A 15,361-nucleotide genomic window follows, 5' to 3' on the forward strand; every position below is an offset into this window, starting at 1 on the left:
ATTGAATCTAGTCCATAGACTAATTGAGAAACTACCCTTCCCCTAGTAAAGCTAGTTAATCTTAGTTTCATTCTATTACCTACATGCATTTGCTCTACAGCCACATGTTAGGGCTCTCCTCAATCTGTATTACTGAAGCGTTACAGATTGCGCAATATAAATGTAAAGGTAATTTCCCATTTGAGCCGAAATATGCAGCATTTTCTGTAATGATGCGAGCTGAGAGTCGGGAAGCAAGTACAGGGAGTGAATATTTAATAAATAGACGGAACATAATACAAATCAGGATCAGGAGTGGTCCGATCGCGGAAACCTGACAAACCTGCTGAGGCGTGAGAGCCTGACAACCTGCCGAGGCATTGGAGCCCGACGAGCTGGCTGAGGCGTGAGAGTCAGAGTCAGGAAGTAAGTACAGGGAGTGAATATTTAATAAATAAACCGAACATAATACAAAACAAGAAACACTAGCAGCACACAGACATGAAATTGAAACAGAAAATATAACGCCTGGGGAAGGAACCAAAGGGAGTGACATAAATAGGGCATGTAATCAAGGAGGTGAGTGTCAATAAGCACAGGTGCGCGTGACGATGGTGACAGGTGTGCGTAATAATCAACAGTCTGGTGACCTAGAGGCCAAAGCCGCGAGCCGGCTGAGAAGTGAGAGCCTGACAATCCCCGGTTCCAACACAAAAAAATAAACACTCCCTGTTGCTTCCCTTAGGTGAGGCGTTATTCTGTAACGATGTGCGCTAAGAGTCTGGAAGCAAGTACAGGGAGTGAATATTTAATAAATAAACGGAACATAATACAAAACAAGAAACACTAACAGCACACAGACAGGAAACTGAAACAGAAACAATAGCGCCTGGGAGGAACCAAAGGGAGTGACATAAATAGGCCAGGTGAGTGTCAATAAGCGCTGGTGCGCGTAATGATGGCTGACAGGTGTAAGTAATAACCAGCAGTCTGGTTACCTAGAGGCCAGAGAGAGAGTATACCTGACATTTATCGTGAATGCAGTCTCTGGCTAATCACACTGTAACTCTGAACTTCCGCGATACGGATTTAATAGAGCCCTTAGTCTCATTGAGATTAAAAATGTACTTTGCAAGAGAGACCTGGTTCAAAAAGCATAACGCAAACATTTAAAAGATAAAACACAAAGCACAAAAAAACTTCAGGTTACACATTGAACAGGCACATTGGTTTTGGGAGGAGGGATAAAACTATGGATTAAAATATTGACAGGGCCTAAATCAGTTTTCACCATAGATTTTACTCTAGCGTTAAATTAAATAACAATTAGGCCAGGATTCAATCAAAGGTGCGTTGTTTACAAGTGCTCAGCAATTTAAGTGCATTTGAAGCTAATTTCCCGCTTGAGACGATATCTCCAGTGTTTACAATGAATGAAATATCCTCAAATGTTGCAGAAATAGCCTTTAAAAGACACCTTGTCGCTAGGCAATGTGCTTTTCTACAACAGTGTTTCCCAAACTCGGTCCAGTGGTTTCAAGTTTGTATCCATAATTTTTGACGAGCAAAAAAAACAAACATACTTCCACATTTCCCTCTGTGTAAACTCATTGATTCTCATTGCAAATAGGCTCAGGATAACTCCTGATGTAGTTGGGTAGCTGATATTCAGAGCTTAAATAGCCAAATTGATTAGTCATAGGAATCAGAACTAATAGGTAGGCCTATCACATGGATGGGCATTCATAAGATTCCATTGTGTGCTGACATGGTAGGCTACACCCCAATAAGCACGGCCTTTACGCCGACATGTTTTACAAACGGTAAGCATACCACGTAGATGGACCAAATCTGAACCAATCATGGGCGTCAATGTTTGGTTCAGATTTTTCTAGTCTGGACCAGACTTGATTTGCCCCAAAAATTGACGTCTATGCTTGGTTCAGATTTGGTCCGGTCTGGACCGGCCTTGATTTGGTCCAAACATAGGCATCTATAAATGACTTATTTTCAACTTTCTTTCAGACCTGAAAATGTACCTGATTTCAACTTCTGGAAAATACGTATTGTGAAAGTGTTTTGAACGTCATTTTTCTTCCTGGGACTTTTCTAGTTTTGCAGGGGCAACAATTTTTTTGTCTCGCCTAGGGTGGCAGAACAGCCAAGACCGGGCCTGGTCTACAGCACCCCTCTGATTGAATCCCGGCCTTATTGTTTATTACAATAACTTTGATTTACACATTTAATCTACAGTCATAATGCAAGTACAGGTCAACTCAATTAATAAATCATATAACGAAATGTCATTGACCAAATTAGCAGTAATATTATGACATCTCTTCTGACGTCAAAGTATGCTACAGTACTGTTTGTAGAAAATAGGAATACAAATGTTTCCAGGAAATCACAAAGATGTGTTTAGCAATTGATGAATGTGTATGAGTTTAGTAATTAACATGAAACTTAATATGTTATTGACATAATATAATGAAATCATGATAAGACCTGTCTAAACACCACCTAAACCCCAGCCATCACTGTCTTTGAGGAACCAACCAGGTGGATGTTTCCCTCTGGGTGAGAGTAGTAGCAGATGGGTGGGTTGGTCCTGATCCAGTATATAGCTTGATCCAGTATATAGCTAGTTCTCTGAGGTAGAAAACATATGATGAGTACAGTGTTCTTCAATCCCCAATCCTGCAGACCCTTAAGGTATGCAGGCTTTTATTACAGCCCAGTACTAACACGTCTGATTTAACTTATAAGGGCTTGAAGAGTAAAACATTGTGTAATAGATAAGAGTTAATTGCATTTATTAAATTACATGTGTTTGTCAGCTGCAGGCGTGTTCGTCCTTTATCAAGACTGTACAAACCTTGATGTTCATCACTTATTTGAAGGGGACTTTCATATTCTCACTTTTCTCTTTGGGAGTAGGTGCCTGGTAAGAGAGGTGATCTGAGCTTTCAGTAACACTTGACATTAAGTTGCTTTTCTGTGTAGTAACACTGTTCGTTCTATAATAACGCCATTGGTATTACAATGTTGGTATATTGTACTTTAATTGGCTTTGCGTTCTAATTACAAAGGAATTCAGTTCCATTACAGAACAATTGCCATAGTACTATGTAATTACAATGTCGTAACTAGCATAAGTATAGCATTACTACACAGGTATAAGAGCAACTTAAAGAAAATGTAAACACATGTTCCTGCTCTATAAATGAATGGGAAGACAAAAGCAACTATAAGAGCAGAACTCACCCCAGCCAAGATGACTTTCAACACTTCATCTCGCACCTGGTATTAACATGACAAAAAGCAGTAGTGGTAGTACATAGTATGCAGAGTTCACTGTTGAAACACACTATTAAATCACATAAGATCCCTAATGATTGACAAATACCTTCTTCTCTGCAAAACATCCAGTCAGTAAAATGAAGAAGCCCTGAAAAAATGGACACAATAAATAAATACAATGGTATTTTTTCACTCAATAGTTTCAGACAAGAATATTTGTGATGGAAAATGGATGAAAAAGTACCTGTAAGGAGTTTGTGATGGTGAAAGCATAATGAATCACAACACCCATCATACCCTTGATATCAATGAGCACAACAAATCCCAAAACCCATGTTATCCCAAAGACTGGTGTTAAAAAGACGACCACTTTCAGGATGCTTTTGGCTGTCTCTTTCTCGTCGGCTTTACTTCCATCAGGGACACTGGACTTTAGGAGAGTCATGATGACAACACACATGGAGAACAGATTCATCAAAACGATCGTCCCGATGGGCAGAAGAAATGCGTGAATGGACCCTTTCAGAAGTCCATCGTAAATGAGCCAGCAGGTTGTTGTGTTGTGGTAGGTGTTTCCTGTGTATTTGTAGTACACATAGGTAGCTGCCACGATCACTGCGGGACAGACGTACCCGAGGACGGTGGACAAGAGCAGATACACCCTCTTCCTCAGCGGGTGGAAGACGAAGATGAGCTGGTGTATTAGCATGACGCTGAGGCATAGCATCCAGCAGAACATAGCCATAAAGAAGAAATGCTTGGTCACGGTCAGTATGAGGCACCAGGTATCAGAGATGCTGGGGATGGAGGAGGCCAGGAAACTGCAGTCGGCCAATAAAAGGCATAGAGAGATGTTGACCAGGGCTGTGTGGCGGAAGTGTGAGAGGTTGGACTTCACAACAGCCGACCACACCAGCGCCTCGATGAAGAGGAAGACAATAAGGGAGCAGATGGACATGCCCAGGCCTACGTAGGTAATCTCATCCAGAAAGGGTAGGTTCACCGGGGTCTTGGACATGAGCACTGAGAAGGAGGTCAGGTGGGTGCACTCGCAGTAGCTTTTGTTGTTGACCATTTCCTTCCACTTGCAGCCTTCTTCAGACCATTCCTTTAATGTGGTGTTCCAGAACACACAGAGGATTTTAGAGTCTCGAGACATTGACTGGTTGATGGGAAAGTCCAATTTGATGTCTATTTTGGAGTCGTTACTGTTTTGCAGTGTGGCTGACACCACAATGCTAGGGAACTCACTGTATGGGAATTTTGAATTGTTTAATTTGTCAACCAGGTTTTTTACTCCCACAGTTTTGACTATTCCTGAGGACTGGGCCAATTTGACCTCAACGCCAAACACAGTTCGATTGCAAGATGAGTTATTTTGAGCTCGGCAGAGTTTGAATTGTAGATTTGGGGTGTCATTTCCGTTACTGGTATTCATTTTGATGTTCTTCACTAGACCCTCGACAGACTTGAGGTATTTTGAAGACATTCCATATTCAATGGTTTTGTTGACTGCCTTCCAAGGGTTATTCAGCATGTTGCTTGCTGCATCAAGAAAAACCTGTGAATTGTATTTGACAAATTAATGTTTCTGTATGAGATATATTGTGGACAGCAGTATAACTCTTGACTGGGGTATGTGCAAATCACCCAATATTTGGCAACAGTTTAAAGGTGCAATCTGCAGTTCAAACAATAACAAAGTGCAACTGTTTTGGACAATATCTCAGGGATGGAGCTGGAGGAATGTAGCCACTCTCAAATCCAAAGAGAGAGCTATGGATGCAGACACTGAAATTATAGTTTGAACCATTCTCCAGATGTACAGTGTTTGTTTACAATTACATTGTTTACAAACATTGGAGTAAACAAGCTTATATTTTGGGTTATGATGGGGTAAGACAGTTGAAGTTACATAAGCATTTATATGTTATATTTTTCTAGAATCAATGGCTATATATCATTGCTTCAGCATATCATGACTTTAGTCAAATGGACGTATCAACAGCAGATTGCTCCTATAAAGAGTAATCTATCTCAAATAAAAAACAGAATGGCTCACATCTAAAACGGACTCATCCAGGGTGATAGTTTCTGATGCTTCAGACATGACATCCAGAATACTGATGGATGCATTCAAATCAGCAACTGAGCTGTTCGTGTCAGCAACTGTGTTGTTCTTCAACCCAGAAAATATTTCACGAGCAATGTCTTGTGTGGCCCCAAGTCCCTCTCTAAAGTTCTGGAATGGTACAACACGCATGGAATAGTACATTTCTTTGCAATACCAACACATTCTACAGGCCTAAAACATTTTAATGATAGTCACATTATTCCAGTGGCTGGATATGTAGTTGAATAATGTGATTCATCACCAACCCGTGAGTAATGTTATCATATTACTGTAATGCAAGAATGCAAGCGCTTTTACTCACAACATAGACATTCACCAAAACACTACCAATGTTCCATATCAACTTGAAAGTGTGAGAGTTATATGACTGCAGGAGGTTTAAGGCCATACTCACTGCTGCTGAAATGAGAATTTGATTAAGTTCCTCATTGACACAGTTATCCAGCACATCCATCCATGCAGGCCCCTTGCATGTCCTCTCGTTATACCCCACTCTCCTCGGCTCACATTGTCGGATGACAATAGTGTCACCTTTTGGGGTTTTTGGCCAAAGATAGTCTACTAAACAAGCCATCTCCTTTTCCTCAGCTGATAAAAACAAGCGTTGGTCAGTGAGGAGTATTAATAAGAACTAAACATCCACTTCATTTTTGTACATGTTGTATAAATAAACCATACAAGTTTAGTACTGTCACTCAAATGTGTTTAAGTGAATTGTTAAAGTGGCGTTATGTCCAAAAAGGATGAAGAGGATTAAGCAAATTCATTCAAAGGACTCATACAACCTAAACATACCATAAATCACTGGTATAGTTATGCTTGCACTTTCAGTCTCGTTCTCCTGGTTTGTAAATTTGACTGTGAAAACATGCGGTAATTCTGTTTGCTCGCAATTTATCTTTGGAGTTATGCTGTAGCTGGTCCCCGCTGGCGAGACTAGAAAAGAATGTTGACATTTTTCTCAAGTTACTGCAACTTTATACATTTTGAGCACAAAGAGAAATAAGGTGATACAAAGTTCAAGACACAGTTCATAAAGAGTACCTGAGGATGAAATTGGGAGTTCCATTTGAGCTTGGTATGACCAAGTAACATTGTACATCTCCGTGCTGTTCTCGATGGTTGCGCTGACCATCACACTTTGAGGTTTTATATCATGGCATTCTACAGTCAGTGGGGTACTCGTCATGGTGATCTGATCTGGTAGCAGGGCTACCTTCAACTCTGCAGAGGCTGCGTGCACAATGGATCCTTTGGAAAATCCACACTTATACATTCCTTTAGAAGCAATAAAAAAAGCAATAAACAGGATCATATCAGTAGGTCTATTTCAGTATCGAACAGATGCACTGTTTACAATAACCACATGAACCGGAAATATAATCCTACTCCCTCGATTTATATTGGCAAGCATCATAGGTCTCTCAGACACACCTGCCCAGTTCCCTGACAACTTTTTAATTTGGACTGTGGTACAGTTAGGTGATGCCTCTGAGAATGTCACGGTTATGCTGGTTCCAGTGTTCAGACCAAATGTCTCACTTCCCTTTATCAAGTTCCAGTTCCAAGAGCCATCTGTTTCATCAAATGTTGTTTCTTTAAATGTGCAACTCAGCGTCGGTGTTGAGCGGTATGGTACTTTGTTCATTGGATACTTAATGCTTACAAATCCTGTGGAAAAGTAGAGACATACAATATCAATACAATAAATAATACAATAGATCTTTACACGTTTCACATAATCATTACCAACATATCCTAATCAATTTCATACCATAATTCTTGCTACATTTCTTAATGTCATACTGTCTTTGCACTTGTTTGTATGGTCCATAGGTTATCATATCATAACCAAAAGCTTTGCAACTCTGAAATTGCATGTGATTGGAGTGTACAGAGACTCCATTTTCACTAGTATTTTCACACAGTATTTTCTCCTGTGCCTTATCTGAGCCTAATGTGGCAGATCTCCTCGTGGTCTTAATATCACTATGTGAAAGGACTGTACTGTAATGGAAGAGGGAGGACATTTACCTGATGTTTCAACAGATATTTTGGCAGAGGAGCCTACAGTCATTTCCAGGTCAGCTGTTATTTTTGTAATTGTTTTAGTCAGAAATATGACACTGACATCCACTTTGAAATCAACAATGTGGCCATCACCCCTTATGTGTCAATATTGAGTTGCCAATGGGTGAAAGGGAGAAAAAAACAAAAATTTATGTTGCATATTTGGGGAGAAAAACAAGCACTCTGCCAAATATTAAGGAATGAATATATCCTATAATAAATGTTGAATGTATTACCTAGGTCCAGATACATTAAGGCCCTCAAACCCATTTAATTGTTGAAAACCCTCTGTGAGCTGAGAGAAAAAGTAATTGTGTTAATCAAGATTAAATATAATGTATTACATGTTCACATTATAAGAAATGTATTTACACCTTTTTTTTGTTCTTTAAAAAAAAGTTTAGCCCCTTTTCTCCCCAATTTCATGGTATCCAATTGTAAGTAGTTACTATCTTGTCTCATCGGGAGAGATGGTCGAAAGCCATGCGTCCTCTGAAACACTACCCAACCAAGTCGCACTGCTTCTTAACACAGCTCGCATCCAACCCGGAAGCCAGCCGCACCAATGTGTCGGAAGAAACACCGTGCACCTGGCAACCTGGCTAGCTTGCACTGCGCCCGGCCCGGCACAGGGGTCGCTAGTGTGCGATGTGACAAGGATATCCCTACCGGCCAAACCCTCCCTAACCCCGTCCGGGCCAATTGTGCGTTGCCCCACGGACCTCCCGGTCACGGCCGTCTGTGACAGAGCCTGGGCACGAACCCAGAGTCTCTGGTGGCACAGATAGCACTGCGATGCAGTGCCCTAGAACACTGTGCCACCCGGGAGGAGTGTATATACATTTCTTTAAGTCGTTATACATTTGAATAATTGAATCTAAACCAAATTATACTATTTCATCAGATTTTAATTCCCTAAATGTAAAAATGAAAATGTACCTGTTGTTTGATAGTATTAGTTTCACTAAATACTTTTTCCACTGTGACTGTTCCATTAAAGAAAACTATGTAAACAAAAACAAAACATTAGAATTGTGACAACAGTGTTATCCATCCTATTGATCATATCAAATAATGGAAGTAAAAATAAGTATCAACAGTAATACCTTTCACTTTGGGAATACAGAAGGCTGGCAAGTCAGAAATATTTGCATTACAAGACGAGCCATTGCAGCACTGGAACTCGTCACACACTGCGTTGCTCCAGATGTACGTTGTCGAACAGTTACATTCAGAATTACCCCCAACAATTTCACATTCTACACAGAAACACACATGATCCATCAACAACAATCAGACTACGGATGAAAAAACACTGATAGAGGAACATTTCTCTATCAAACCATATTTGGTAGAAATAACGATACTGTACCCGCTGTTAGTTCAAGCAGTTCAATGGTCATACTTCCATTATCTGTGGTTATTTCCTTGATCGATGATAGAGTACCAGAGATGTCAAATGTAACATTGCTCTCTACCATGAACTCAGCCATGTAGGTATCTAAAACAATCAGTGACACAAAGGAACATTTGTATTTTAGTTTAGGCAAATGTGCAAGAGAGCCTTTTCGGCAGCTAATTCTAATGATTGGGGAGGGTCTTCAAGAGTCTTCAAGATCTGCTGGTGTGAGAGAGTTAGTCAATTCACTTGTCCTCATGTGGCCCTTTTCTAGTTCTCGTCATAGAGAGTAACCTGCTTGGTTTGTTATGTATTCAGACATAAATCTGTAGATCAAATAACTCACCCACTGCTAAGGCCTGTGTAAATGGAGAGAGAGAGAGAGAGAGAGAGAGACGTTAGATTTCATCATCAAAGGGTCAATAAGTACATATGTCCACTAGAATTCATCTTTGAAATAAGATACATTCATTAGGTTCCCTCCATATATGTTATTTTTAATCGGTGCTTATCTTTACTTAGTTTACTTGACTAACATCCATGGCTACTGTGTAAATTGTCCAACTGGCTCATTTCATGTACTACTGCAATGTACAGTTGAAGTCAGAAGTTTACATAAACTTAGGTTGGAGTCAATAAAACTTGTTTTCAACCACTCCACAAATTTCTTGTTAACAAACTATGGTTTTGGCAAGTCGGTTAGGACATCTACTTTGTGCATGACACAAGTAATTTTTCCAACAATTGTTTACAGACAGATTATTTCACTTATAATTGACTGTATCACAATTCCAGTGGGTCAGAAGTTTATATACGCTAAGTGTCACGGCCGTCGAAAGAAGTGAACCAAGGTGCAGCGTTGTGAGAGTACATTTACTTTTTTATTTCAAATGTTACCAACAAAACAAGAAGTAACAAACACAACGGTGAAGCTTCACAGTGCTAAGTGCCACAAACAAAGTTAACTACCCACACTGAAAGGAGGGAGAAAGAGCTACCTAAGTATGATCCCCAATCAGAGACAACGATAGACAGCTGTCCCTGATTGAGAACCATACCGGCCAACACATAGAAACACAAATCATAGAAATAAAGGACATAGAATGCCCACCCAAATCACACCCTTACCAAACCAAAAAGAGACATAAAAAAGGCTCTCTAAGGTCAGGGGGTGACACTAAGTTGACTGTGCCTTTATAAACAGCTTGGAAAATTCCCAAAAATAATGTCATGGCTTTAGAAGCTTCTGACAGGCTAATTGATATCATTTGAGTCAATTGGAGGTGTACCTGAGGATGTATTTCAAGGTCTACCTTCAAACTCAGTGCCTCTTTGCTTGACATCATGGGAAAATCAAAAGAAATCAGCCTAGACGTCAGAAAAAAATGGTAGACCTCCACAATTCTGGTTAATCAGGGGGAGCAATTTCCAAAGGCCTGAAGGTACCACGTTCATCTGTACAAACAATAGTTTGCAAGCATAACCACCATGGGACCACGCAGCCGTCATACCGCTCAGTACTTTGGGTCGAAAGTGCAAATCAATCCCAGAACAACAGCAAAGGACCTTGTAAAGATGCTGTAGGAAACAGGTACAAAAGTACAGTATCTATATCCACAGTAAAACAAGTCCAATATCGACATAACTTGAAAGGCCGCTCAGCAAGGAAGAAGCCACTGCTCCTAAACCGCCATAAAAAAGCCAGACTACGGTTTGCAACTGCACATGGGGACAAAGATCGCACTTTTTGAAGAAATGTCCTCTGGTCTGATAAAAACAAAAATAGAACTGTTTGGCCATAATGACCATCGTTATGTTTGGAGGAAAAAGGGGGAGAACATCATCCCAACCGTGAAGCACAGGGGTGGCAGCATCATGTTGTGGGAGTGCTTTGCTGCAGGAGGGACTGGTGCACTTCACAAAATAGATGGCATCACGAGGTAGGAAAATTATGTGGATATATTGAAGCAACATCTCAAGACATCAGTCTGGAAGTTAAAGCTTGGTCACAAATAGGTCTTCCAAATGGACAGTGACCCCAAGCATACTTCCAGAGTTGTGGCAAAATGGCTTAAGGACAACAAAGTCAAAGTATTGGAGTGGCCATCACAAAGCCCTGACCTCAATCCTATAAAAAAGGTCTGGGCAGAACTGAAAAAGCGTGTGCGAGCAAGGAGGCCTACAAACCTGACTCAGTTACACCAGCTCTGTCAGGAGGAATGGGCCAAAATTCACCCAACTTATTGTGGGAAGCTTGTGGAAGGCTACCTGAAACGTTTGACCCAAGTTAAACAATTTAAAGGCAATGCTACCAAATACTAATTGGTCCTTCTGACCCACTGGGAATGTGATGAAAGAAATAAAAGCTGAAATAAATAATTCTCTCTATTATTATTCTGACATTTCACACTTTTAAAATAAAGTGGTGATCCTAACTGACCTAAGACAGGGAATTTTTACTAGGATTAAATGTCAGGAATTGTGAAAAACTGAGTTTAAATGAATTTGGCTAAGGAGTATGTAAACTTCCGACTTCAACTGTACTGCTTACCTGGTGGTAGAGGAATACCACGCCACAGTAAAGTATAACCGCTCTGGCCCACATCGTTTGTCTGATGGAAGCAAAGAAGATTTACACTGCTTCAACAATTTGGACACATTAATGAATTAAAACATCAATTTTCATGACAGACAATAGTGATACTGTAGTGATACCCCATTGGTGTTCTTATTATCGACTTTACTGTTTTATTTTTGTCTCATTTGAGTCCGTGCTAGTTGTTGCTTTTATTATTCTATTCAGATTTTATTGTCCATCTCTAGGTGGTTTATTTTCTTTTATGTTTCACTCTGAGGTAGATACTGCTGTAAAGAATATAGGTCATGATCATTATTAATTAGCCTTTTATCTCCTGAGCTCCTTTTCCTGAAGTATACAAAGTCCAAAATTAGCTAGTCAAACTTTCTTTTGCATTACTTTGCATTACCCCATAATACAGACACAGCAGGTGGTGAGCTTGTCCTGTTGACGCATTGAATTATCCTTGTCAATCAATCTCTGCTCATTAAATAAAACATAGAACAATCAACTTACTATGTACATTGTATGTCCTTTCAATTATTCACATGGCCATTGTTTCTTTAAACTACACTACCACAGCACATGTATTTGCTCGTGTTTATTAATTAAAGAAGACTATCAACATTTTACTTGAGGTTATTTTTTGTTTTTTTAAAACAACTCTTCCTCCAGAAGAGGACTGGCCACCCCTCATAGTCTGGTTCCTCTCCCCCCAGCACAGCCAGAAGAGGACTGGCCACCCCTCATAGTCTGGTTCCTCTCCCCCCAGCACAGCCAGAAGAGGACTGGCCACCCCTCATAGTCTGGTTCCTCTCCCCAGCACAGCCAGAAGAGGACTGGCCACCCCTCATAGTCTGGTTCCTCTCCCCCAGCACAGCCAGAAAGAGGACTGGCCACCCCTCATAGTCTGGTTCCTCTCCCCCCAGCACAGCCAGAAGAGGACTGGCCACCCCTCATAGTCTGGTTCCTCTCCCCCCAGCACAGCCAGAAGAGGACTGGCCACCCCTCATAGTCTGGTTCCTCTCCCCCCAGCACAGCCAGAAGAGGACTGGCCACCCCTCATAGTCTGGTTCCTCTCCCCCCAGCACAGCCAGAAGAGGACTGGCCACCCCTCATAGTCTGGTTCCTCTCCCCCCAGCACAGCCAGAAGAGGACTGGCCACCCCTCATAGTCTGGTTCCTCTCCCCCAGCACAGCCAGAAGAGGACTGGCCACCCTCATAGTCTGGTTCCTCTCCCCCAGCACAGCCAGAAGAGGACTGGCCACCCTCATAGCCTGGTTCCTCTCCCCCAGCACAGCCAGAAGAGGACTGGCCACCCCTCATAGCCTGGATCCTCTCCCCCAGCACAGCCAGAAGAGGACTGGCCACCCCTCATAGCCTGGTTCCTCTCCCCCCAGCACAGCCAGAAGAGGACTGGCCACCCCTCATAGTCTGGTTCCTCTCCCCCCAGCACAGCCAGAAGAGGACTGGCCACCCCTCATAGTCTGGTTCCTCTCCCCCCAGCACAGCCAGAAGAGGACTGGCCACCCCACATAGCCTGGTTCCTCTCTAGGTTTCTTCCTAGGTTCTGGCCTTTCTAGGGACTTTTTCCTAGCCACCGTGCTTCTACACCTGCATTGCTTGCTGTTTGGGGCTTTAGGCAGGGTTTCTGTACAGAACTTTGATATATCAGCTGATGTAAGATTGGCTTTATAAACACATTTGATTTGATTAAATGACCGACATCAGTTCACTTACTTGAATTCCATTTTGTTCTTGTTTTCTGTGAGCTCCATGTGCAGTTTCTGTAGAGATAAATCAGATGATTCCTGAACTGTGCGATGTAGTAGGGAGTTGAACATAGTTTAAAGCAGTAATTAACTACAAAGACCACAATTCATTGCAAGCCTGCTTATACTTGTTCATCAGTTGTTTGGCGAGCCTATAAATACATGATCTAAGTAATTCGTAGCTGGTATTCAGAGTCATAAAAGAGATGAGATATAGAGATGAGATAATGTCTTGGAATGAAATAATGAAGTCATCAAATAAAACAAATATTTTATTAAAGTCAAGTAATGTGATTAAATTACGGTTAATTAGTGATAAGCAGTAATGGGCAGTCACTACCATCACGGGACTTGTATTAATTGTGTTATTCAGTGTTCCAGCATTTAACCCACGTAATGCATAGTGTATTTAATGTCTAATCAAAACTGAAATTGAAAACCGTGTTTTTTTTGTAATAATCGAACCGAAACCGAACAGACCCCAAAAAGCAGTAATAGCTCAGCACACCTACACAGTCAGCTTGGTCACCATGTTGATACTAAATCCAGTAATTACAAAACATCATGGTCCGTTAAGAGGTTGTTTTTGTATCACAACACATAAAAACGAAATATGCCTAGTTACTCATTAATTTATGGACTTTAAACATGAATGAGATGGTACACCAGGTTAGTGTGAATGGAACAGAAGACTACACAGAAGCAGCCTATATACACTTGACGGCTGAAGTCATCTGTACTCTCAATATGACATTCATTTGAGCATTAATGAGATGGTACACCAGGTCTGGGGTTACATTGCCCCAGACCTTTATATTTTCTGTCTATTGAAGTTCACTTTATTTGAAAAGACTGTGAGCAAAAAATTAACTGGAGAGTCTCAATTGAAAGTACTTCTTAATCCAGAAGTAGGGTAAATCTGGGCCTGGGAAATCTAGACTAACTAATTATTAGACTACTTAAAATGTTACCAAATAAAAATGTGTCACAATATTCATGGAATAAGATGTTTCATTGACACAATCATTTTTTTCATATTCTTTCAAAATGTATTTTCAAACCACAACTTGGCATACATTTGAATAAGAATATACAGGGCAACCCCCAAGTATTAAGCAGTATGAACCATTTGTAAATGCAGTGCATAGAAATGATGAAAGATAATAGCTTTTCAATAAGAGGAGATTACTGACCTTGCCTCGAGCAATCTGCTCTTAAACCTGGGTTTGACCTGTGAAACTAGTGATCAAAAGGTGGGATGCAGTTTGTAATCCATGTCTACCAGGAGACCATCGGGGTAGGCTGAATGCTCACAGTGAACAGGCTGCGTCTGACTAAAGTAAATGGGAAAATGCTTGAAAGCAGCACGACGGAGTCCACATATGACAATGAGTAGCTACTTTGAAAAAGGGATCTTTGCCATTTGCATGGCTGGTATCTCCCTCTGCCATCTGGACTGGTCAACATGGGCCTTCAGCTTTCCATCTGCATTTGGCTACCAAATACAGCTTTCTCCTTGAGGAGGTTACATCCTGTCAAAATGTTGTCTGTCAAGAGGAAATTATGTCATTCCTATACATGTAATTCCTATACATTTAATTCTTATACATTCAATTGAGGAAAGACAGATGGAGCCGTTAGTGCCCCAATGTGGTTGGTTATTTTGTTGCAAGTATATACCTTCTAGACATTACAGAACACAGTGCTTGATGAGGAATAACTGTAAGCCTAGTGTGCCACACACATTGAGAAACAGTGACTTCGTAACTACTTCAATACTGGTTAAAATGGACAAAACAACATCATGTTCTTAAAATTAAACTTCTTAGGGATTTTTTCTCACTTCCTGTCTGAATGACGTGCCCAAAGAAAACTGCCTGTTGCTCAGGCCCTGAAGCCAAGATATGCATATAATTGGTATCATTGGAAAGAAAACACTTTTACGTTTGTGGAAATGTTAAAATAATGTAGGAGAATATAACACAATAGATATGGTAGGAGAAAATCCCCCCAAAAAACAAACAGAATTGTATTTGTTTGAGAGAACATCCTCTTAGAATGGCAAGTATAAGGTCATACTGAGAATTAGCTCCCTGGATGCAATTCCTATGCCTTCCACAGGGTGTCAG

The 15,361-nt window shown here is 40.8% G+C and overlaps 1 protein-coding gene across 1 annotated transcript; it reads right to left on the bottom strand.

Annotated features, from left to right (window-relative positions):
* Positions 1 to 233: 233 nt before the first annotated feature.
* On the bottom strand, positions 234 to 14,603 carry LOC115139352 (adhesion G-protein coupled receptor F2-like). Its single transcript, XM_029676624.2, has 19 exons — positions 14,426 to 14,603; positions 13,201 to 13,247; positions 11,434 to 11,494; positions 9,229 to 9,241; positions 8,856 to 8,984; positions 8,590 to 8,742; positions 8,423 to 8,487; positions 7,720 to 7,778; positions 7,448 to 7,578; positions 6,848 to 7,084; positions 6,458 to 6,691; positions 6,209 to 6,349; positions 5,808 to 6,001; positions 5,342 to 5,521; positions 3,524 to 4,840; positions 3,386 to 3,427; positions 3,244 to 3,279; positions 2,855 to 2,920; positions 234 to 2,628 (listed from the first exon to the last, which is right to left on the bottom strand). The coding sequence occupies exons 2-18, from the start codon at positions 13,236 to 13,238 to the stop codon at positions 2,870 to 2,872; spliced, it is 3,081 nt and encodes a 1,026-aa protein (XP_029532484.1). The 5' UTR covers positions 13,239 to 13,247; positions 14,426 to 14,603; the 3' UTR covers positions 234 to 2,628; positions 2,855 to 2,869.
* Between the last annotated feature and the right edge of the window lie 758 nt (positions 14,604 to 15,361).

This window comes from Oncorhynchus nerka, linkage group LG13, assembly GCF_034236695.1.
Source record: "Oncorhynchus nerka isolate Pitt River linkage group LG13, Oner_Uvic_2.0, whole genome shotgun sequence".
Taxonomy (NCBI): domain Eukaryota; kingdom Metazoa; phylum Chordata; class Actinopteri; order Salmoniformes; family Salmonidae; genus Oncorhynchus; species Oncorhynchus nerka.

Coding starts and splice junctions, on each gene's coding strand:
- LOC115139352 (XM_029676624.2), bottom strand. CDS start 13,238: ATGGAGCTCACAGAAAACAAGAACAAAATGGAATTCAA. Junction 7,579..7,719: donor CTTAATGTATCTGGACCTAG/GTAATACATTCA, acceptor TTGACACATAAG/GGGTGATGGCCACATTGTTG. Junction 5,522..5,807: donor AAATTCTCATTTCAGCAGCA/GTGAGTATGGCC, acceptor GTACCATTCCAG/AACTTTAGAGAGGGACTTGG.